We start from the raw sequence: 23,176 nt of genomic DNA, 5'->3' as shown, positions 1-23,176 counted from the left end.
TGGTTCCTACTGGCCTCGGCCTGGGCTGCTGTCCCCTTGGGCACAGGCTGGTTTCCGGGTGCCCAGGTGTGTGAGCTTACTTAAGGGCTGTTGTCCTTTTGCAGGGTGACATCCAGCAGCTGCTCTTCATCTCAGACCACCGGGCAGCCTATGATTACTGCGAGCACTACAGCCCTGACTGTGACATCCCTGTCCCCGATACCCCCCAGTCGCAGGACCCCAACCCCGATGAATATGTGAGTCAATTCTGTTGGGTTAAGTGTGGGTATACCTGGGAAGGGTGAGGTCTGGCAGGCAGGGGGAGGAGGAACCCTCATCTCACGTGAATGCTCTGGAGAGAAGGTGATGGGGGGGTACCTGATTCAGTTACCTGGTGCTATATCACAGAGCTGTATCCACCTGGTGCTGTATTCACCTCTGACTTTTCAAAGGACCTTCCCAGGGGACCCAGCAAGCCTGTCTCTTACCTTCTGGTTTCTGACCTGCTGGGGCATCTATGAGCAAAAAAATACAACTTTGGTGGGCTGAATATACTGGGTGCATCAGAAACCTGCCAGATTGGGGGGTGTTGCAGACTGTGTTTGCAGGGTGATGGGATCTCTGAGCCCATATGTTTACCAAGGGGCAGTGTCCTTGAAGTGTTTCAGGGATATGCCTCATCACTCTACTTCTCCCTCATCCTCCTGCCCCAGACCCAGCAAGTCTCTTCACTGTACTTGTGATCCTCTCCATCCAGCTTCCTTCCCCACTCAGAGCCAACCCCCAGTTCAGTTAGAGGGTGGGGGGCAAAGCCCTGCTCTGGACTTTGACCAACAGAAAGGATGGAATGCAGTCTGCCTAAGGCCGCAGAGTCCCACAGCCCAGGGTGCATCCTGCTGTCTCCTGGGTCTTCTTGACACACAGTGGCTTTTCCTTTTGCTGTTGGGGCTCCAAGGAAAGTCAAGGGGAACCCTGAGTGCCAACCACACCAGCTGTTGAGCCCACAGTTTGGCCATTGTTGGAGTCCTGGGCTCTGTGGGGTCAGAAAGCCTGGACCTTTCAGAGCTCAGTTTTCTTTGAAGGGGGTCTGGGTTCCCCATATTGCCCCTTGGGCTTCTCGAGGGGCTGAGATGGAAGGAACCCATAGGGGGCTGGGTGCTGGTTTCTGGTGTGCACTCTTCCTGTCTGAATTCAGAAGAGGGAGAATGGGCAACACAGGCTGAGTCTGCCTCATGTGATCCTGTTGTTTCTAGTACCCAGAAGTAGGAGAGGGTGAAGGGGACACTTATTACTACGAGTACCCCTATTATGAAGACACGGATGATGGCAACAAGGACCCCCCTCCAACCAAGGAGCCTGTGGAAGTTGCCAGAGAGACCACAGAGATCACTGAGGTCTGAAGAACTCTGTGTGTGTGGGATGGTGGGGGAGGAGGCACCTTCGGTGATGTGTAGGGAATTGGAGGATGGGGTGGGGTGGCTTGGCAGGGGACGGGTGACAGTGACTGGCTGTGTTTTTGATTCATGAGAAGTATTGGGTGAAGAACTGTCCTTGGGGACGAGTGTGAGGAGTGCCGCCCTTACAGGGAGTGGGGACACTGGCTTCTGGTCCTACTCTGCTCTTGTGGGTGGACAGCAACAGCTGACCTTGAGGCTGTGGGGCTGTGGGTCCTGGGTTACAATTCAGCCAGGGGGTCATGGGCTCCAGACTGCTGCTCCAAGAGTGCTTGGCCTCAAGAGCCCACCTTGCCCCCTGCCACCTCTGCGGAGACAGTTCCAGCATTCAGTATAGACCTGGATGTGGGGGTGACTGCATGCCCCAAGGACCCCCACACGGTTGAGGGTGGGGTTGGTGAGTGAGGCCTTGCCTGTCTTGACTGCTTCCAAGGCAGATGACCTAGTCCCTAGAGCTCCAGGCCCTGAGTGTTACACTTCATGCTGTGATGGTGCCCGGACCCCAAGCTCAGTCCCCGGCTATTCAGCTGGGTCTGCTCAGCCTATGGGTGGCTGTGGTGTCTGGAGTCCTGGGGCTTGGTTTGAACTTTGCTGCTTCTGCCAAGCAGCAACAGAAAGGCAGGGGCCAGAACCATGGTCCCGATCACTCCCTCATTTTCTGCCCTGTTGCAGGACCTGCCCCTGCCTCCCACGGTGCCCCCCACGGCGGTGCCCGATACCGGTGAGGGGGCTGGCAAGGAGGAAGACCCCGGCATTGGTGATTATGACTACATGCCCACCGATGACTACTACACGCCACCTCCAGATGAGGACCTTGGCTATGGCGGGGACCCCGACCAGCTCCCCGACCTGGGGCTCCCCACCAGCACCGTGCTTAGCTCCAACTCCTCCAACGTGAGCACCCTCCTCCCTGAGTGGCCTTGCTTGCCTCTGCTTCTGCTTGTGGTGCCCTGGGTGACCTCCTAGGGATGCCCATGGAGCTTGGGACCAGGGCCCTGTAATACCCTGGGTGCACATCTGCATGGGGTGGGCCAGGCAACTCAGCCACCTTCCCTTTCTGGGGCTTCAGGTAGAGGTGGGGAAGGGTGTTGTGTTGGGAGAAGGTGTCCCTCCCTGTCTGTGGGGAGGGCCAGGTGCAACAGGTCCCTGAGCTGAGGGGCGATGGGGACAAGGCATCAGGAGGCTGGGACATACAGCGGACCTGGCCCGGGATCTCCTCTGGCCTTGGGACCTAACATCCCCCAGAATCCCTGCTTTCCTGGTGATGACAACCTCTCTGGGGGTATGGCAGGGTTTTCTGATTTTAGCAAACACATGGAAAATGCTTAAAGCCAACCAATGTAGAGGGGCTGAGTGGTGGGGGTTTGAACACACACGTTACTATGCTCAAAGACCCTGGCTCAAGCCCCCAGTCCCACCTATAGGATAAAGCTTCATGAGCAGTGAAGCAGGTCTGCAGGTGTCTTATCTTTCTTTCTCCTTTTCTTTCTACCCCCACCTACCTCAGTTTCTGTCTTAGCCAAAGAAAATTAAAAAAAAAAATAACAGAAAGAAATAAAAAGGAAAAATGATCACCAGATGTAGTGGATTTATAATGCTGGCACCAGACCCCAATGATAACCCTGGTGGCAGAAAATAGAAAGAAAATAAATAAACCAATCAGTATAAAGGGGCTGACTGGTGGTGCACCTGGTTGAGTGCATACATTAGCATGCCCAAGGACCCTGGTTCAAGCTTGTGGTCCTCTGCTGCTGGGGGAAGCTCCTTGAGCTGTGATCAAATGCTGCAGGTGACTAGCTCTCTCTCTGTCTCAACATTACCTGTCAGTTCCTCTCTGTCTCTAGAAAATGTAAGTATATATGCATATTTACAAATATATATATATATATATTTTTATTATATACTACACACATATGTAACCAGTGTGTGATGCAGAGCCTTGAATGCTGCCAGGAGGACTCCCCAGTTTCTTTTGTCTCTGGGGCCCCCATCTGCCAGCAGAGATCTGCTGCTATTCCCTGGGTGACCCTGACTTCTCTGGTTCCATGTCACCTGGGTCCTGGCACAGCCTTAGCTTCCCAGAGGCCTGGGGCCTGTTTGGATGACATGCACTGGACTGCTGGCTTGGCAGGCTGGGAATCCTGGAAGGGAAGGGCCTCTTAACAGGTTACCTGGAATCCTTTGGGGTGACACCTGCTCCCCACCGTTTACTCTCCCGCCAGCCGGCTCCAGGAGAAGGGAATGAGGATCCAGATGGGGACTTCACTGAGGAAACCATCCGGAACCTGGATGAGAACTACTATGACCCCTACTACGACCCGACCGTTTCCCCATCTGAGATCGGGCCAGGCATGCCCGCAAACCAGGACACCATCTATGAAGGGGTGAGGAAGCCCTGCCTGGGGTGGGTGGTACTGGGCACAGGAGGCCAGGAGCAGCCCCTCCAGAAAGGACCTGGATTAAGACCCCAGTCCCCATCTGGAGGGTAGAAAGCTTCACAAGTAGTGGAGCAGTGCTGCAGATGTCTCGATGTCTCTCTCTCTCTCCTCTCTCTACTCCTGCCTTCCCTTTTGATTTCTCTCTGCCTCTATCTAAAATGAATCCGTCATATAAGAAAATTAGGAGATCGGTTAGTGGTGCCCCTGTTTGAGTGCACATGTCACCATGTGTTTGCTGCCGCTTGGGGTTCCCTCCTCCCCCCTCTCACCCTCTCTCCACCTGTTTGTTTTAATCCCCAGATTGGAGGCCCCCGGGGCGAGAAGGGTCAGAAAGGAGAGCCTGCCATCATTGAACCAGTAAGGACATTTTTGTCTCCTCTCTCTGGAGGGTCACAGCTTGGGGTACATAGCCAGACTGTTGGGGTCCCTGTGCCATGGGTTACTGTGCAGAGCCGCGTGGTCTAGCGGGCTGCACATGTCCCTTTTGCTGGGCTTTGCCAGAGGTGGTCACCTGGGTCCTCTCTGGTTAGACTTTGCCCTGTGAGCTTGAGACTTCATGTCACTTGTACTTGGATGAGGAGAGGACTCCCATCTCCTCAAAGGGTGGGCAGGGTCTCTCGCATGGGCTGGAGAAGGTGGACAGGCAGGGGCTGTCCACTCAACTGCAGACCCAGGGCTTCAGCCAGGCAGTTATGGGGGACTCTTCCTGCCATGCCTCAAGTGTGAGCCTTTGGTGGGGTACGGCATTGGGACTCCGGACCCCTCTGATGAGATTCTTGTTTGTTCTGTCAGCCCATGCTGCTGGAAAGCCCCTGGTTGGACCAGGCAGGACATGTCCCATCTCTGGGGAACAGGGGGGAGGGGATCTCCTAAAGGATGAAGATTCAGCAGAATTCCCCTGATTTGGCCCTCTTCTGGCCTGCAGAAACATCTAGATTCCTGCAAATCTTGGGCAACTCTGTGTTCTCCTGCCAGGACTGTCCTGGGGAAGGGAACCTGTCAGCTCCCACAAGGCTGTGGCCACTGGACGCACCATTTTCTGAGACTTGGGGCAGCCCCTGTCTGGGGTGTTCCAGGGAGATGGGGCTAGTGTGAGTGGGAAGGCTGGCAGGCATTGCATTGGGGGTGCCTAGGAACCAGGGGGTACCATGCATCCAGGCCTGATAGAAGGAACCCTAGGGGAGCTGTGGGCTGTAGGAGCCCCAGCCAGCAGTGGTCTGGGTGAACCTCCTCCAGAAGGAAAGTGAAATTGCCCCCAAACGGAATGGGCCCCATGTTCACTGCTACCTGGGGCTTCCTTTGTGTTGTCCCCATCAGTGGCAAGGTACTCCGGAAGAAAGTGGGCCTGTGGAGCAGGTGGGGTCTGGGCTCACTGTCTCACCTGTGCTGTTCAGTCTGTTCACTCACACTCCATGGGGCCTCTCCTGAAGGAACCTATATCAGCACAGGTTGTGGTGTAGTGGGGGTGTGGACAGCATTGGGTGTCTTCCCTTTGCAGGTTCCCTGGGGCGGGGGTCGGGAGAGGACAGGTGGTGTGAGAGGAGAGTGCTGAGCAGGTCATGGTGATTGATCCTTCGGTGAAAACAGTTCAGATCCAGAAAGCTACCTCTTCCTCACTAGGGACAGCCCAGCCACATGGAAGCAGTTAGCATAGAGTCCCCTCCCCACCTCTGCCCCGACCTTGTTCCAGCCTCCCACTCACCCAAGAACGTTCCAAGTGTCCACAGACCCTGGCTGGGGCCCCTGGAGAGCTCATGTAAACAGTTGGAATTTCTCAGCCTGGAGCAGGGTCAGATGGTCCTCTAAGTCTTAGCTCCCAGTAAACAGATGGCCAAGTTCCAGGAGACAGCTGCCGGGAGCCTGCCACTGACCATGTGGGCGTCCACCCCGGAAGAGGGGCTCTGATCCCAGGCTCCTTAGGGAGATGGGACGCCCTGCCCTTGGAGCTCTGGACACCATCCCCCACTCATCATCTGTAGTGGGTACTTGGCCTGCTGTCCCCTCTCATCCGGCTCCTTCTGTCCTTTGTCAGAACTGACAGGGCTCCTTAAAAGGTCAGGAATCTACCTCTTCAAGCCCTACTCCACTAGGGAAAGATAAAAACAGACTGGGGGTAATGGATCCACCTGCCAATGTCTGTGTCCAGTGGAGAAGCAATTACAGAAGCCAGAGCACCCACATTCTGTACCCCATAAACAATTTTGGTCCGTACTCCCAGCAGGGGAACAATGTGAGGGGAAGATGACCAAAGGGCTCTGAATCCTAATTCTATCAGGACTTAGAGAAAGAAAAGGAATAAAGAGAGGACTCTCAGATGTAATAATAGGTGTTGGCGCTACTTAGAAAGGAAGAGAAGGCAAGGCCATAGAAAAAAATGAGCAAATATATAGATACATAGTTATAGAAATAATAATCCACCCATATCTGTGACTTTGAGAGAACTACTACTACAGTATCCAGTGGAGGAAATGGGGACACAGAACTCTGGTGGTGGGTGGGAATGGTGTGAAATTATACCCCTGTTATCATATAGTTTTGTTGATCAATGTTAGATCACTAGTACAAAATTAGAGGAATTAAAGAAAAAAAAAGGCCGGGAACCCATTCATCAGAGAGGAATAAGGTCCTGGGCATCTGATAACCAGGGCCTGTGGACCACAATGTCCCAGATTCAACCATGGTGGCTGACAGACACGTCACTCACTGTCTCACCTTCTGTTGTGGTTCCCACTGTGATTGAATTAGGGCTGAGTCAGGACTGCCGTCAGGTCCTGGGAGTAGGACAAGGCCACTGCTCTGCCCTCGAGCTCTCCCAGGTGCACCTGCCTGCCATGGCAAGTCTGTGCCACCTCCCGGACCTTCTCGGAGTCCCCCTGCCTGGAGAAGTCCCTTCCTTCTAGGTTTCTTCCCCTGCTGTCCTGGAGTGGTCTCGCTGTCCGCCCTGCAGGACCCAGTCTGGGAACAGCCTGGGTGTATCTGCAAGGCAGATGTCGTGCCCCCAAGCCCTGCAGTGACCACTCATCTCCCAGCCCAGGTCTGAGCCTTCCCAGCTGCTCTGTCAGAGGAGGAAGCTGGGGTGCACCGGGTTATTTGGATGAACTCCCTGTGGATATCACATGTACAAATATTTCTCTGTGTGCACATCTGTGTAAACAGAGCCTCCATCTCTCCAGTGATGGGGAGTCCCAAGAAAGAACTGGAGGGGGGGAGGTCTTAGTTCCCTGACTGCAGGGGTCCCTACTGGTTGATGTCTGCCACCAGCGGTGACCCCATGAGTCTGGTTTGGTACATCTGGTTCCAACAGTGGACCATTCAGTGTGGGGGAACAGCTGAGTGTAGGTCACCCCTGAAGAGATGAAGGGGACTCCCTTTGATCCAGGAATGAGGGAACTAGCTAAGGTTAATGCCTCCAGCACTGTAAACCATCTCTCCCCCCCACACACACACCAGGAGAATTAACCAAAATAGTGTTGCTGTGTTTACTGGCCACACATGCAGCCCACCCAACACGGCTGGACAAACATTCTTAGTCCCATACTTCATTACTCACTGTATTTTTGACCTATAAGCTCAAGCAGGTTAGGAGACCCTCCTCTTTCTGGGAAGAGTGGGAACCCCCCTCCTCTCCTTGGCAGACTCCACATTGCTTCAGACCTCACTAAAGTGGGCAGAGAACATGGAAGACATGGAGGGAGGTGTCTTGGTCCTGACGGTGACTAGACAGGAAGTGGACAAAGGGGTCCTGCACTGGAAAGGTGGGAGGGGTGGAAGTGAAGGCCTGAGGGCAGGGGGTTTGTCTGGCATTGAGCTGAAGCCCATGCTGCCTCTGCCTCTCGCTGGAGCCCAGACCCACAGGGTTGGGATTGCAGGAAATGAAAGAGAGGATAGAAAGTCTCATCCCCTTTTGGGAGAAGTGTGAGTGTGGCCTGGCTTGGAGGCAGGGTGGACCTGGACACTGTACTGTGAGGGGCCAGGGAGGCTGAGGCTGTGAGCCCCAACCACATAGTGACTTCCTATTTGCTGGTCCTGCTGGGCTGGGGAGCATTTTCTTCAGGAGGCAGGAGAGGGTGTGGCTGGTATGAGAAGAGTGGCCTCAGGGTCTCCAGGCCAGGGCAGAGGTTCAGCCTTGAGTCCATGATTGTGTGCCCCTTTACTCTGACTAGGATGCTCATCCTGGGGTCCCCTCACACTGTGGGTAGTCACTACCCAGCATCTGCCTGGGGCTCCCTGTGGAGGAGACAGGATAGAGCTGGGGTTCAGCCTTCCTAGCTCTCCTCTTGGAGAAGAGGAGAGTCTCTGGACATGTTGGTCATTGTCTAGTTAGTTGTCTCTGCTCTTGGATGTGCTTGGAGGACAGGGGTCGTGGCCCTCACCATAATCCCCAGCACAGGGATGGTGGCTCAGCCCCTTGTGGTCCTGGCACCCTGGCTCAGGGGCTGCCTGCATTACCTGGGGCCCATACTAGGATCTTGGGAAAATGGGGTCCTGGGAGCATTAGGTTTTGGGGGTTAGGACCCTAGAGTCTCAGACACTGTCTCTTTTTTCCAGGGCATGCTCATGGAAGGGCCACCTGGCCCAGAAGGCCCCGCTGTGAGTATTGCTTTCTATTTTCCCATGACTTGTGGGATTCTCGGGACCAGTGACACCCCTTAAGCTTCTTAGAAGGGAAAAAGGGGCCACTTTGCATCTTTTCTTGGCACCATGGGATGCAGCTCTCTGCTGGCTTCTTTCTGTCTCTCCTGGATGGGCAGGCACGGAGTTGTGTCTTTAAACTTCATCCTGATTTTCATTTCAATTCTAGGGTCTCCCAGGACCTCCGGGAACAGTGGGTCCCACTGGCCAAGTGGGTGACCCTGGAGAACGGGTAAGCAGTGGCCAGGCTCCCTGTGGTCACACACCATCCCCTGATTGCATCTCTCTGGATTTTGGGTAGGGGGAGTAAATATTGCCATCCTGAGTGAGACAGGTAACATCCACAGAGTGAGACTCATTGGGGGCTCCCATGCCAGTCCTCCTTCAACGTGGAGTCTTTATTTCCCTGTCTTTCTTCCTTATTGCAAATCAAGTAATGGACACACATCACCCTGGTCATGAGTCATGAGGTGCGCCCTTGACCACCATGGTGTTGGTGGTGTTGGTGTTGGTGTGGGGGGGGGGGTCCGGGGGGAGGGGGCGTTGTTCCCACTTGGGGCAGAAAAGATTCAGGCTGAGCTCTGACACCTGGTGGGGCTGGGTGGTACTACACCCTAAGGGCTCTGCCTTGGCCTCTTGAGTTTTTCCTGCTGCTCTAATGAGTATCGATGTTGAGTGCTGATTAAAAGCTTGTCATGCGTTGACTAAGTTGTAGGTGAGGGAAGCAAGGAGTGTGTGTGTCCTAATGGACCTTTATTCCTAGGCTTGGCCCACAGCCTAGAGCAGAGTGTGCAGTGGGAGCTTCTGGGGAAACGGTGGCTGGGTCACCTCTAGGAATTTGCTTCAGACAGCAGGATGGGGGAATCCCACAAGGATGCCTTCTAAGTTCTAGGAGGCTTGGGGCAGTGCTCAGGGCCATGCATGAGTGCAGATACAACAGTAGGGGGGCAGGCTCTTGGGGTATAAGTCAGGACCTCAGGTTCTCACAGGCACTCTTGTCTAGGTCAGAGGAGCCCACATGCGTGAGTCTGTGCAGCAGTGAGAGAATGCTGTGTGACGCAGTGGAGGAAGGGGCTTGCTCTCTTAGGCAGAGGACAGGGTGCTGTTCCCAGTGTGTGTGGACACGGACTAACTTCACAGTCCTACTGAGGCTCCTGGTGCCTCTTTCCATCCACCTTTCTGGCTGTCCATCACATGAATGCACCCTGAATGCCCACAGTGCAGGGTACCAATCAAGCACCAAGGGTCTAGATGCTTGTGAACCAGAGGGACACTCCTTTTCACAAGGTACCTGATGGTGGCAGACTGTTGGGTTCAGCAGCTGGTGTGTGTGTGTGTGTGTGTGTGTGTGTGTGTGTCCATCCAGAATTCATGCCTGGGGCCAGCAGTGTGTGGGTGTATTAAACCCACTTCCTCCAGAGCCTGGAGTGGGGAGCCCAGCATTGTCCACTCCTCTGGGCTCTGTTTAAGCCAATGATGTCCAGAAAGTTATCCCTGGCCTTCCAGCTCAGCCTCCTCTCAGTGTCACAGGTCCTGCACATTCGCAGATTAGCTGTGAAAGAGCACTGGAAGCCCAGTCAGGACTGAGAGCTGCCTGCTACAGTGAGGAGGGTATGCTTCCTCTGCTCTCTGCGAGTCAGTGACAGGGCCTGGAAACGGGACTCTTGTGTGCCCACACAGGGTGCCAAGGATGTGGTGGTGCTCTTTCACTGCAGGTTTTTGTTGTTGTTGTTGCTTGTTTTTTTTTTTTTTCCAGAAAAAAAAGTATCATAAGCTTTGGTTTATGGTTGTCCTGGGGACTGAACCTTTGTTGCTTCAGGCATATGAAATTCCGTTTTGCATAATCATTATCATTATACTATCTCCCCAACCTTTTTTTTTTTTTTTATTTTAGCAGCGCACTGCTTAGCTCTGGTTTATGGTGGTGGTTAGGATTGAACCTGGGACCTCAGAGCCCCAGGCATGAGTCTTTTTGCATAGCCATTATGCTGTCCTCCCCCTCAACCCTCTTGTGGGGTCTTGGTATCTCTGTCTCTCTTTCTCACTCTCATCTGAATTAAAGAAAAATCCCTGGGACAGAGAAATTGTGCATGGCTCTGAAGCATAAAGATTAGTAATTCAACTCTGAATCATCACTCACACGGGAAGTTCAGCTACTGGCCTTGGATTTACAAGAGGAAACCTGGGCTGGAAGTTTCTTTCTTCAAGTGTCTGTTTTCTGAGGATGTCTTCTGGAATGGCAGGCAAGAGCAGCTTGGCTATCTCCATTAGCAATTTAAAATAACGCCTTGCATTGACACAGCTGCTCTGCTGCTAAACCCACCTAGAGAACTTGGCTGCCTGTGTGATAGTGGAAGTGGGCCTGAGCCCACCGTGCATGGGCTGAATAAGTGACGAGTCCACCATGCCTGGGGGACACCAGGGCTGTTAAGAAGAATGAGGCCAAACTCATAAACAGGCTGCAATGAGCTGCAGAGAGGGCAAATGGCAGGACAGTATGAACAGAATGATCTTATTAGCAAAAGACGGACAGGATCTGGCACTGACTGGCTAGTTCTGGAGGGAGGGGAGGCGACTTTCCCTTTGCCATGGATCTAAGAACATGGATTCCTTCTGGACCTAACAGTTCTTGCCGAAGAAAAGCCAGCTCAGTGTTGCCACACTCTTTGGATGGTTCCAGCAGAACCTCCCAGCTTCCCGTTTTTTTGATGAGAAGTTGGGGATCAAGCTGGGGTTTCCATGCTAGCAGCTTCAACATCTGGTGGCATTAGCACACCTGCCCGAGAGAATGACCGTTCTTGGATTATCGTGGGGGTGTCATCATGGGGACCTTAGCTCATGTGTTTATGCAAAGCAGACAGCCACCTTGTGTGGAGCCTGCCTGAGGGAGGTGAGTGACAGAAAGCTTTGAAGATGAACTGCCCCACTGATGTGCTCTTGAAGCTCCTAGAGACTCCATGCAGGGGTGCTTGTCAAGCCCACCTGTGCTGAATTCCAGAAGATTTGGCATCCTTTTAAAATTGCTCCAGGGGGACTGTGTGCCCCCTTTGTGTACTCTGGCTCCTTATCTGCCCGAGCAGGTGAATTTCTCCCCCTCCCTTTGAGCACCCCCCTGGCAGAGCAGCTGGGCAGAGAGCCCGGCTCCCTCACAGATGACATGAGAAGGAATCGGGCCTGTGAGCCATGCAGACTGTGGGGTGCACTCCTGGGGTGGTCCTCTGCCTGCCCCCACCCTGGGGAGTGCTGTCTCCTGCCTTTCCATCTCTCTGAATCTCCCCTTGGTCCAGACCAGGCCATTCTTGTCATCCCTTCCCTTCCATCTCAGAAGCCTTTTTTTATTCTCAGCTCACTATAATGCCTCTCACTCTTCAGGGCTTGGCTTCTGGAACATTCCATGCTTGGAGGCTGGCAGGGCTCTTTGTGTAGTTTGTACACCCCAGCTCTGACTCTAGTATTCTAACCAGTGGTCTCTCTCTCTCAATCCTCTGTCCACAGGGTCCCCCTGGACGCCCAGGCCTTCCAGGGGCAGATGGGCTACCCGGCCCCCCTGGAACTATGCTCATGCTGCCTGTGAGTACCGTTACTTGTGGGTGGGGAGTGAACCTGGGACTCCCTGTGGTGGGGAATGGGGCCCTGGACTGCTTTTCTGAGGCTGATAATCTACTGGTCCCACCATGGGCCAAACAGCTTCAAGAAAGAGGCCCCTCTTGACATGCCCACTTATGGGACAGGGGCTGCTTCTCTGGGCTCTACCTGTCGTGGAAGGGCTTTAGAAGGAAGCTGTGTGGTGTCTGCCCTCTGTCACCCACTGTCACCATGTAGGCCTGTGGGTATGATGCTGTGAGCCTGTGGGATCCTGATCTCTCTCTGTCTTGGGGAGCCCAGCTGGGGAGGGTCTCACATCAGTCTTCTGGTGGTTGTCCCTTTCCTGTGGACCCCATGCTTGTGCCTCAGGGACACACAGTGTAGCCAGACCTCCTCAAAGCAGGTACCAACACCTGGCCTGGGCTTCCTTGTAGGAAATGAGGGCTGTGGCATCTCAGGCGAGGTGCTGCAGGTGCCACTGGGGCCCCTGGAAGTGGGCAGGTGCACCAGGCGGCCCAGGGCAAGGCTGGAGGTTGGGGTTTGGCCAGCTCTGCAGGCTTAGAGGGTGGCATCTGGGGTAGTCTTTTCCAGCTAGACCCTCTGAGTCTCCATGGCCCCCCCACCAGTGGGTGGGCACCGCTGAGCCCTGGGGGTCAGTGTGGGTGCACACACCATGCCTACCTGGTGACCTCTCTTCTTGCTCCACAGTTCCGGTTTGGAGGGGGTGGTGACTCAGGCTCCAAAGGCCCCATGGTGTCAGCACAGGAGTCCCAGGCTCAGGCCATTCTCCAGCAGGCCCGGGTGAGTGAGGGGGCCGGTGAGGTGCGGTGAGGGGTGTGGGGGTTGTGAAGGGGAGAGCAGAAGCCCCTCGTGACCTGGCTGAGCCAAGAGCCAATCGGCATGTCTAATTGTCCTGTTAAACTGGGGAGCTGGGTGAGCCCCAGGGAAGATGAGGGGAGGTTCCTCAGGGGAATTTTTGTCCTGGTACCCCTAGACTCCTGGACTGGGCTAATTGGGGGGTGGGGGGTAGGTCCAGCAAGACACCCTTGGGAGAGAGCTAGGGACCCCAGTGGTCACTCTTTGAGCTTTTGCTCACCCTCTGATGAATGAATGGAGTCTTTGCCTGAGGAGGTGCCAGGCTGCCGAGTGGGGAGCCTACCCTCCAGTGGAGCACCCTAATGGAGCATCGTGGGGACCTGCCAGCTAATCCCTCGTTGGGACATGTTTATGTGGCGCAGGGTGCAGCCCAGAGCTGTTAGCAATCAGAGTGGCTAATCCGCAGGCCAGGGCAGGCTGTGAGCTGTTGCCATGGAGCCAGTTGCCCTCCTGATGGGAGGGAAGGCCAAGGCAGGGCAGCACAGACCCATTACCTGCACCAGGATGGATGGGCTTGGCCTCCTGGTGGGCTTCTGCCCACTGGCTGTGTTCTAATAGAGGCCACAGAGGCTCCCAGCACCGCATCCTCCACACAAGAAGCAGCCTGCAGGGTGGCAGGGTTGCAAAGGGAGCAGAAGAGGTTCTTTGGGAAAGTGGATTGGAACCTGGAAAGTGGGGAGTGTGCTATCAACAGTGGCCTTTTCTTAGGCTGCTTTAGTTCTCAGTGGGCAAGGTGGGGTGGGGTGGGGTGGGGTGGGGTGGGGTGGGGGAGCTCCAAAGTCCCTGAGGGAGCTGGGCTGTCTCTCATGTAAAATAAAATGTATTTTCTTCTTTTCCTTTTCCTGGAGGTGGGACACCCTGAGCACACAAAATGTTGCAACTTTTAGCATTCATATATATTGGCCTATGGGAAAAGTCACATTTTTGCATAGAAAAAATAGAAATAAAACATTGTGACTTTTCCAACAAATATATATGGGGTGAGAGAGAGAGAGCAAAGGGAAAAAGAAGGAGAGGGAGAGGGGGAGGGAGAGGGAGAGGAAAGGGACAGAGAGAGGGGGAGAGACACAAAAGAGTTTCCTCCAGTGCCACAATGCCTCCCATGTAGTGCTGGGGTTTGAACCTGGGCTGTATATATTGGCAAGGCATATGCTCTATCCAGTGAGCTATCTCTTTGCACCCCAAATGTGTTTTATGTAAAAAATGTACTCCTCACCCAGCCCAGAAAGGGAGGATGTGTTTCAAATTCACGGAGGGTAGGGCCTCTAGTGTGGGCATGAGGTGGGGAGAGCCTGGGGGGACCCCATGTGAACGAACATCACTACAGATGGCACTACCAGAGGGCACTGGTACTGAACTGGGCTTCACCTCTGCTGAGAACCCCAGGAGTTACATCAGGGCCCCTCCTGAGATCCCTGCCCTTGGCCTTCCCTCCCGGTAGAATGGTGCCTGTCAGGACCGGGAGACTAGCTGTGTCTTAGCGAGTCCCATTGTCTCTTGCAGTTGGCGTTGAGGGGTCCGGCCGGCCCGATGGGTCTCACAGGGAGACCCGGCCCCATGGTGAGTGGCTGGCAGGGTGGAGGGTGGAGGAGCTGGGGGTGGTGGGGCCCTTGCTTTTTGCCCATTAGCTCCTAGCTCACCCTAGAGCTGCCACCAGCCCTTATTTATAGCACTGACATGTCTGGGGTGGGAGGCTGGCTGGTCCTGGGACAGGAGGAGGGGCGTGTCTACCTGGTCTTGGGGCTGGGGAGCTCCCCACACCTGTACTGGCTATAGTTTGTCCCTGTGACCCTGGGATTGGGAACCTCCTTCTTTTGGGGTTTTATTTTTCTTTACTGTCATGTTTGCAAGTCACACTCAGAGCCCTGCCCCCTCCCCCCATTCCCTGTCCCAGCAGTCTCTTCCCGAGCCCAGGAATGGGCCTGTGCTTAGTGCCTTCCTCATTTGGGTGCTGGTTTAGGGCCATTCTTGGACATCTGAAGCTCCTGCTGGGGGTGGGACCACATGATGCATAGTCATGTCTGTGACAGGCCCATCACTGTCACCTGAGTGAGAGGTTATGCTCATGCCTCCACTGTCTGGAATTCCCTTCAGCCCTGGGAAGAGCTCTCCACACAGAGGAGCTGGGCTGGTGCCCGTGGTACTACCCGAGGGTGGTGGTTGGGGGCCCTGAGGGTCTTGGAGGGAGCCCCACCCAGGGACTGTGCTGACTGAACCCTCTGACCCCCCCTAATCTTCTTAGGGCCCCCCTGGAAGTGGAGGTTTGAAGGGCGAGCCTGGAGACATGGGGCCTCAGGTATGCAGCCCCTCCAACTTTGTCTTTGGACCCTCTTTGCCCCATTGGAGGTGGGGACTTTGGGGGTTTCCTTATGGAGGTGGTACAAGGGGCCAGACATAATGGGCATCCCTGCCTGGGGAAGGCTCTGGCTTCTCTCTGTCCCCTCAGGAGTGGGTCCTGGGCTTCATCTCCTCGCCACCTGGCAGCTGGGGCGGCGACCCACAGGCTGTAGTTATCAGCATGGAGATAAGGCTTTGCTTTCTCCTCTGAAAATCACTGACCTCTTGTCTTTGATTTCAGGGTCCTCGTGGAGTACAGGGCCCACCTGGCCCCACAGGGAAGCCTGGGAGAAGGGTGAGTTTGTATGGCATCCCCCTGGATGTGAATCTGCAGTGGCTTTCTCCCCAGTGCTGGCCCACTACCACCCAGGGGTCCCCTAGGGTGAGGTCCACCCACTGGGCAGGGACCAAGGCCACTTATCCTGCAGCAGGTGCAGCTCATCTGTCGTCCTCCCCACCCCCGCCCATGGCTGCCACCATGTAGCTTGTGCCTTCAGCTCCACAAGCCCTGCAATTAAAGTGGCCTCTCAGGCTCTGTGGACACAAGTGTTAAGAAGGCAGATTGATGAGTGACCCGTTTCTTTTGGGCACCCTCCTTTCTGTAGGTGTTTCACAGTCTCCTTTTTTTTAGGGGGCGCTGCCCTGCACCTCCTTGTCATCCTGGGTAGCACTCACTCAGACCCCTGTTCAGGTTGTGACCATGGTAGATGGAGCTCATTTGTTTGTATGAAGGAGAAGGGGCAGGCATCTACCAGTTATTACAAATGAATGAACAAAGCCCAGACAAGCCGGGAGGTCCCAGTTAACCTGCATCAGGAGGCTCTTTTCAACTAGTGAATGTTTCTGGTAATTGAAGAAAGATTTACTTAGGGGTTGTGTTTGTTTAGGTGTGAGTGAGGGGTGGAAGCTGCCATTTCCTGTTCGTGTGTGTGTGTGTGTGTGTGTGTGTGTGTGTGTAGGAGACAAAAACATGTTATCCTACAGTGGCTCAGACTCCTCCTGGGAATTCAGTATGGTTTCTAAATAATCCCAGGAAGCATGCTTGCTCACACACCCTACAGCTCCACTGGTCTGGGATCTAGGGCGGAGAGTGGGGTTAGAGACTAGGACTGGGTGAGTCTTGGTAGATATCCAGGTCCATTGATCTTGATTGCATTCTGCAAAGCGTGTGTGTGTGTGTGTGTGTGTGTGTGTGTGTGTACAAATACACACACACACACACACACACACACACACAGGTTCGTTAAGCTTCATTAAGTTTGCTTGGGAATCTCTGCGAAGACTCATGATCAAGGCTCAACTGGAAATAGCTTCTCTTTAGAGAAGGCGGAACTGATAAAGGTGGACTAGCAGGAAGGTTGAAAGTGACTGGTTTCAGGATTAAGGGGTGTCAGTCCTGAAAGTGTCTGCCTTTCAAGCAACCAGTTGTTTCCCAAGAGCTGCTGGGGTGCAGAGATGGTGAGTGGTCCTGGGGTGGCCTCTGCTTGGTGTGCATGACTCTGCCAGGGGTCAGTGGACCATTGAGCCCACAGGGTCTGGCTGTGGAATCATGTGGACTGCTCCGCCAAGTCTCTAGTTTCTAAGAGTGTTTGGACTTTGGAGGAGTCCCTCCTCCTGCCTCCAGTGGACTGTGGGCCTGTATCTTTATTGGGATGACTTTTCCTCCCTGGAACTTGTAGCCTTCAATCAGGAAGAACCCAGCCCTCCTCCTGGTGGCTGTAGGATCCCAAGTTCAGATCTCAGCTTTTTTCTTGTCTGTGGTCTTTGTTGGTACTGTCGCTTTCTTTTGTGTCTTGAGAATGAAGGCTGCAGTCCTCTGTGCTTGGCAGCAAATTTCAGTGATGGCCAGTGAATGCTTCTTACCAGTGAGTCTAGTGGACTCTCCCCAGATGTTTGGGGGCCCCATATGAGACCCCTGGCAGGTCCAAGCCCTGTCCCTCATCTCCATGGCCACCAGCTGGGGACTGTGATTTGTCCTGGGCTCTTTGCAGGGCTGGAAGTTGTGGCTGGGGAGAAGCTTCTGTGGAGAGAGCATCTCACTTCCAGCCCAGACCCTCAATTCCCCTCTTTCTCTAGGCCTTCTCGAGTGCTTTAAATTGACCCAGGCTGTGCGTGAGGTGGGCTATGGTCTGGGACATCATGTCAGGCCTGGACCAGCTTAACACAGGGGGGTCAAGGTCATCATGGCCTGTGTCGGAGGCCAGTGTAGGGGTCTCGGTCACTCTGCACTGCACTTTGCTTACCATCTGCTGCCTCTGTTCCAGGGCCGGGCTGGGAGCGATGGGGCACGAGGAATGCCTGGCCAGACCGGCCCAAAGGTAGGTGGCTTCTCTCACACTGGGGTCTGGCCAATGGGATGGTGCCGTGCTGGTTACACAGCCACTTGGATGATGATGATGATGGTGACAGCGTCAGGGTTGAGGAAAGCTCTGTCTGACCCATTAATCTAAGCATGAACAGCAAGACTGAGGTGGGAGGGGTGTGAATTTCACAGGGAAGTGTGACCCTTGCAGTTACTTGCTTGCCACAAATAACTTGGGGAGTGAAGAGGGGTTTGCTCACTGAAGATCTGAGTTACATTAGCCCAAAAGGTGTGGGACACCGGGGGGAGTCCCTGTCACCCACACCAGCTCCTAGGCAAGCAGGTGCTGTGGATACCTAGCATCTAGTGGCCCAGTGTTCTTCCCTTTCCTGAATAACTGTCCCCAACATGGGCTCTTCATTGGAGAAGTCACCCTTCCACAGTCCTGGCCAGGCTCTCTCAGGAACTAAGAAGGAAGACTGAGCCCAGAAAGGGAGTGGGGCAGGACTGTAGAAGGGTGCAGTGGGGGGGGGGGGGAGGAAGCTCCATTTCAGAGACAGTGATTCCACAGGCTCAGGCAAGCCGGGCAAGGGGCAGATCTAGCTTGTGCCCCTGCAAGAACCTGTGTTCCTGCAGCACTCAAGGGCCCGAGTACACCCCAAAGCCTTCCTTTAGGGCAGGGTGGCAGTCTCAAGGCCACCAAGATTGTGACCTTGCCTTGGTGAATCTGTGAATGCTCTCAGAGTTGGGATGCATCCCTGGTGCTGGCCTCCTGAAAGGAAGGATGAGCAAAGGCATTGGAGAAAGACTTGCTGAGGGTCTGGATGGTGACACACCTGTTTGAGTGTACACATTATAGTGTCTAAAGACCCGGGTTCAAACCTCTGGTTCCCACCTGCAAGGGGGAAACTTCATAAGTAGTGAAGCAGGACTGCAGGTCTCTCTCCCGCCACCCTCCTTCCTTCCCTCCACTTCCCTTTCCTTCCTTCTCAGCTCCTTTGGTTAAATATTTTATTTGTTTATTTATTGGATAGAGATGGGGGAAATTGAGGGAAGAGGGAGTCTTAACACTGTGGGCTCCTTGGTCTATGACTCTGAGGCAAACTCCCTCTTTCCTGCAGCTCTTGCTGTTGGAGGGTGAGAGGCCAGGACTCAGGGTTCAGGGTGTGGGTGTGTGGTGTGAGCTGGGCCTTTGTCCCCCCCCCACACTTGGGGTTCCTGTGGCTCAGGAGCATGATACCTTGTGGTCCCTGAGCTTCCCTTCATCTCCTTCATAGGGTGACCGTGGCTTTGATGGACTGGCTGGCTTGCCGGGAGAGAAGGGCCACCGGGTGAGTGTTCCCATCTGTCTTCCGGGGGGGTGGAGGTTGGGGAGGTGGGGGGTCCTGCAGCTGAGGGTGTATTGAGAGGGGGAGGGGCTTGCAGACAACCGTGGATTACTTGTGTGGGACTGGGTCCCTTTGATTCCCAAGTGTCACTAAATGATGCTCTTGGGGATCTGGGAGTGGAAAAGAAGGTCAGTAACATGCCTCCATGGATGGAAAGGAAGTCGGCTCAAGGGAATGGGTGGGTTTCTGGCCTGTGGCTTGTGACCAGGGGCTGCTTGTCCACGTGCTAGGGGAGGGGTGTGTGTGTGCACGAAGTGAAAAGGAGTCAGTTCTAGAATCTGCTGGGCAGATACCCAGTAACTAGCATTTTAGGAACTGCTGAGGACACTTTGCACCTCTCAAAGGCACAATGCACATGAACATGCACACACACACATGTTCACAGAGACACAAAGACACACAGTATGCATACTTGCACACACGTGAGTATATGTGCACACAGGTGCAGTCACATGCCTTCCACGCTCTGTGCTGGTGTTGTGAGTGAAGCCTGTCTGTTAGACTACCAGTCACTGAGAAATGGCTGTGGTGGTTTCCCCAGCACTGCTGCCTCTACATCCCATGACCTTGTGATGAAGGGAGTGGAGGCAGCCCTGGGTCAGGCGTTTCTTTTGATTAAGGGGTATGTGTTAAGTGCTGCCTGCTTGCAGGCCTGAAGCTGCAAGGGTGAGGTGGACAGTGCTGTAGGGGAAGCGTGGTAAGGCAGAATTTCACTCCTACATCTTGGGGAGGTCTGCTGAGTGCTCTTTGGTGTCCTGGCACCCTGCCTGGCCCCACTGGGTATCCAGTCCAGTAGGTCCCCATCCAAGTCAGCATGAGGCCTCACTTCCCATCTCCAAACAATCTGACTCCCAGCACATCTTCAAAGGAAGGGACTTTCAGTCTGAATTAGGGGAATGATGGCAGGGCCAGCTATGTGCCCCCTGTTCAGGAATGACTAACACTGACCTCATCTGCTTCCTAGGGTGACCCTGGCCCCTCTGGCCCGCCAGGCCCTCCAGGAGACGATGGAGACAGGGTACGTTCCCTCGTGCCTGCCCTTCTTCATGGGTTTGTGACTTCAAGGCATCCCTGGGCAGTGATGTTGGCTGCATGCACACAGACGGAAATGAAGGAGCTTTGGAGCTGGGAAAATGACAGCAGGGTTTGAGAGACCCAAACGCTACACCTGTGTGGTGTACTCCCACCTGTGTAGCACCTGGAGGGGCCGTCACCTTCGTAGGTGTCACCGGGGGAGGAGAGGGCCTGAAGGCAGGGTTTATTTAGCAAGCTCACCTTCCTGGATCATCTGAGTGTGTGGAGGCCTGTGCAGGGGTGTGGGAACAGGAGAGGGGGACAGATGAGCGTGAGTGGAGAAAGATACTGCTGCCCACAGCTTCTGGCTGGAGGCAGGTTCCCTGGGAATCTGTGGGTCTCTGTTGATCAGGACCATCTTGTGGGGGGTGCCAGCCAGGTGAGTCCCTCCACATAAGTCCTGCTCTCCTTGGTGGCCATGTGTTCTTAAGAGTCTCTCCCTTCAAATGTCCTGGTTGCTTGTACAATTTCTGAGGTGTTAGGCACTCTGGGAAGGGTTCCAGGAGCAGGCTGGACAGCGGGGGTGAAGTCTCGGCTGCCCTCTGTGCACTGCCACAGCACCTCTGTTCTCAGTCTCAGCACAGCTCCCTGCAAAATGAGGAAGGGGGAGTAGTCCTCCTAGATGCCTGTGCTTCCTGAGCCAGGACTGGCGTGCATGTGTTTATGCATATGTGTGTGTGCTTGGGCCGTGTGTACATCCTATGGTATGTGCCTGCTGGCATGTGTGTGCACACAGGCAGACCTGGCTGCGTACACACTTTCGTGCTGGTGTGGAGAACACACGTGTGCGTGTGTGTGTGTGTGTGTGTGTGTGTGTGTGTACACAGCTGTGTACATATGCAGTCATTGCTTGTGTGTGCGCGCCCATGCAGGCATGGCTGTGTACACATGTCTGGTGAAGGGAGGAGGAAGAAGCAGTAACTTGATGGAGGGAAGTGGGATGTGGACCCCCAGCTCCTGATCATCAACCACCAAGCCAGGGATGCAGTCCTTCTAGAGCTGGAAGGAAAAAGATCTGTCTTGGTTAGCTTGCTATGCTGTGTCAGGGGCCTTGGCAGAGACCCTGAGCACTAGAGCACTAGGGGGTGCTAGACGGCTCTAAGGCAGGTGGATCCCCATTATGTAAGCAAGACGTCAAGATGGCATCTTTAGGGGCCATCACCACCCTGCTGTGGTGGTGTGTGGTCAGTGTCACCTGGAGGCAGCCCCCTCTGTGCACACACTGTTCCTCCATGTGCCCCATCATGACCAGTGGTGGTGGGGGGACACTCTGCTTGGGACTGCAGCAGCCGTCCCAAAGAAGATCTGTGAACCAGGCTTCTTCCCTGTGCCCGTCAGCCACTCATTACTCTCCCTGTGTCCACAAACCTGTTCATCCATCCATCCATCCATCCATCCATCCATCCATCCATCCATCCTCTATCTACATATCTACCTCTAGTTTTTCTGTCTGTCTGTTTGCCTGTCTGCCTTCCTTACCTCCGTCTTCTCCATTTGGTTGACCTCCACCATTCAGTCACTCACTACCTATCAAGGAAGCCAGTCTTTTGATTGCATGACTTTGGGGCACGGCATCCCCTCCTCAGAGCTGTGGTTGGGGAACTGCTGAGGTCAGCCCTCACCTCTTATCTACAGCACCCACATACCTGGCAGCTGCCAGAGTGAGGAATCCTGGGTTTCCTAGCTGTCACAGATACCTGTAAACCCCAGCATGTGCTGTGCTCACCCCAGGCCTGAGCATCCTTCTGTGCAGCTGAAGGAACAGGTGTCTCTCCACTGTGCAGGTTTTGCAGCTTGTTCCTAAAATCTACCTTGTTTCTTCCCTGCAGGGTGATGATGGAGAAGTCGGACCCAGAGGGCTTCCTGGGGAGCCGGTAAGCCTGAGAATTGGGTGGGGTTCACTCCTAGGTGGTACTGGGGGGCAACAGGGAACCCATTCAAGAAGAGCTCAGACTTGAATGGGAATTCCCCTGGCAGAGATGGAGTGGTGGGGAGGGACAGCTTGAAGGAATCTATGTGAGCCATGCTCAGCCCTGAGGTTGTAGTTAGGACCTTCTGCTGCTGCCATGGCTGGAGGCCAAGGTCTTTCCATGATGGAGGCCAGGGTGATCCCTCCATGATGGTGGCCAGGGTCCTTCCATAATGGAAGTGGCCAGGGTCCTCCCTTGACTAAAACTAGTGCTTCCCATAGACTATCTCTTCTTCCCAAGCTCCTTTGTATCTAGGGCCAAAGCAGATTTTCTCAGTGACAAAAACAACACCAGTTCCTTTTCTCTCACCATCTCTGAGTCTTGCCTCTGCCCTCTCTCCCACCATGTGCATCTGGAGATGTCAATGGAAGGGAAAAGGGGAAATGCTGCAGGTGCTGGGGGGGCGGGGGGGGCGGGGATTTCCTTCCAGTTCATTCGGGACTAAATGACCTGATTAGGCACTAAGAGGGATTCATCAGCGCAGCCCTCTCAGCACATGTCTGAGTGATACCTTCTGGGTTATTAACTTGCTGAGAACATAGTTATGGCTTGGAATTAAGACAATGAAGAGAGCGTTTAAGTGGCAGGGGGGGTCCTGCATCTGAGATGGGCCCCCCCGAGCTGTTCCTCCATGTGCCCCTCATGGCAAGGGTGGGGGTTGTGGGGCTGGGGGCCAGCTCTCTCGGGGCTGCAGAAGCCGTCCCAGAAAAGATCTGTGAGCCAGGCTTCTTCTCTGTGCCCATCACATGCCCACTATTCCCCTCTCTGTCCCATGTCCACACACTCCAAGACCAGGAATACAGTTATTTGTCTTTGACCACACGAGAACGGAGAGGGGCAACTGGGAGAACTGGATAGAGTTGCGCACAGTGGAGTGTAATCGTGGTCTTAGCTGGAAGAGTTTGTCCCCCACCTGTCGTCAGGAGGGGGGGAGCACCAACCCACCCTCTCTGAGGGTGCCTCTTTGACCTCCTGTCTGAGCTCTTGTTAATTCTCTTGTTAATTCCCAGGGGTGGTGCTGTGGGGGGTGAAGCAGGAAGAGGCTGACGTGTGGGTCCCCCTCCCTGAGTAGCAGGGGAGAACTGTGTTGGCCACAGAAACTCATGAGGAGCGTGTGGGGTGAGGGTATCCCTGGGGCAAG

General features: G+C 54.5%; 1 protein-coding gene across 2 annotated transcripts in view; it reads left to right on the top strand.

The window, feature by feature from the left end:
- Positions 1-23,176, top strand: part of COL5A1 (collagen type V alpha 1 chain) — a 138,908-nt gene that overhangs the window by 55,593 nt on the left and 60,139 nt on the right. For both annotated transcript variants that reach the window (XM_007521425.3, XM_007521424.3), the window contains exons 5-20: positions 105-236; positions 1,233-1,373; positions 2,106-2,327; positions 3,656-3,817; positions 4,172-4,228; positions 8,420-8,461; positions 8,673-8,735; positions 11,999-12,073; positions 12,797-12,889; positions 14,468-14,524; positions 15,207-15,260; positions 15,543-15,596; positions 17,566-17,619; positions 18,881-18,934; positions 19,956-20,009; positions 21,895-21,939. In XM_007521425.3, the coding sequence (XP_007521487.1) occupies positions 105-236; positions 1,233-1,373; positions 2,106-2,327; positions 3,656-3,817; positions 4,172-4,228; positions 8,420-8,461; positions 8,673-8,735; positions 11,999-12,073; positions 12,797-12,889; positions 14,468-14,524; positions 15,207-15,260; positions 15,543-15,596; positions 17,566-17,619; positions 18,881-18,934; positions 19,956-20,009; positions 21,895-21,939 (1,359 nt within the window). The remainder of the gene's footprint in view (positions 1-104; positions 237-1,232; positions 1,374-2,105; positions 2,328-3,655; positions 3,818-4,171; positions 4,229-8,419; positions 8,462-8,672; positions 8,736-11,998; positions 12,074-12,796; positions 12,890-14,467; positions 14,525-15,206; positions 15,261-15,542; positions 15,597-17,565; positions 17,620-18,880; positions 18,935-19,955; positions 20,010-21,894; positions 21,940-23,176) is intronic.

Source organism: Erinaceus europaeus, chromosome 10, assembly GCF_950295315.1.
Source record: "Erinaceus europaeus chromosome 10, mEriEur2.1, whole genome shotgun sequence".
Classification (NCBI taxonomy): Eukaryota; Metazoa; Chordata; class Mammalia; order Eulipotyphla; family Erinaceidae; genus Erinaceus; species Erinaceus europaeus.
This window is presented reverse-complemented; position numbering and strand designations above follow the sequence as displayed.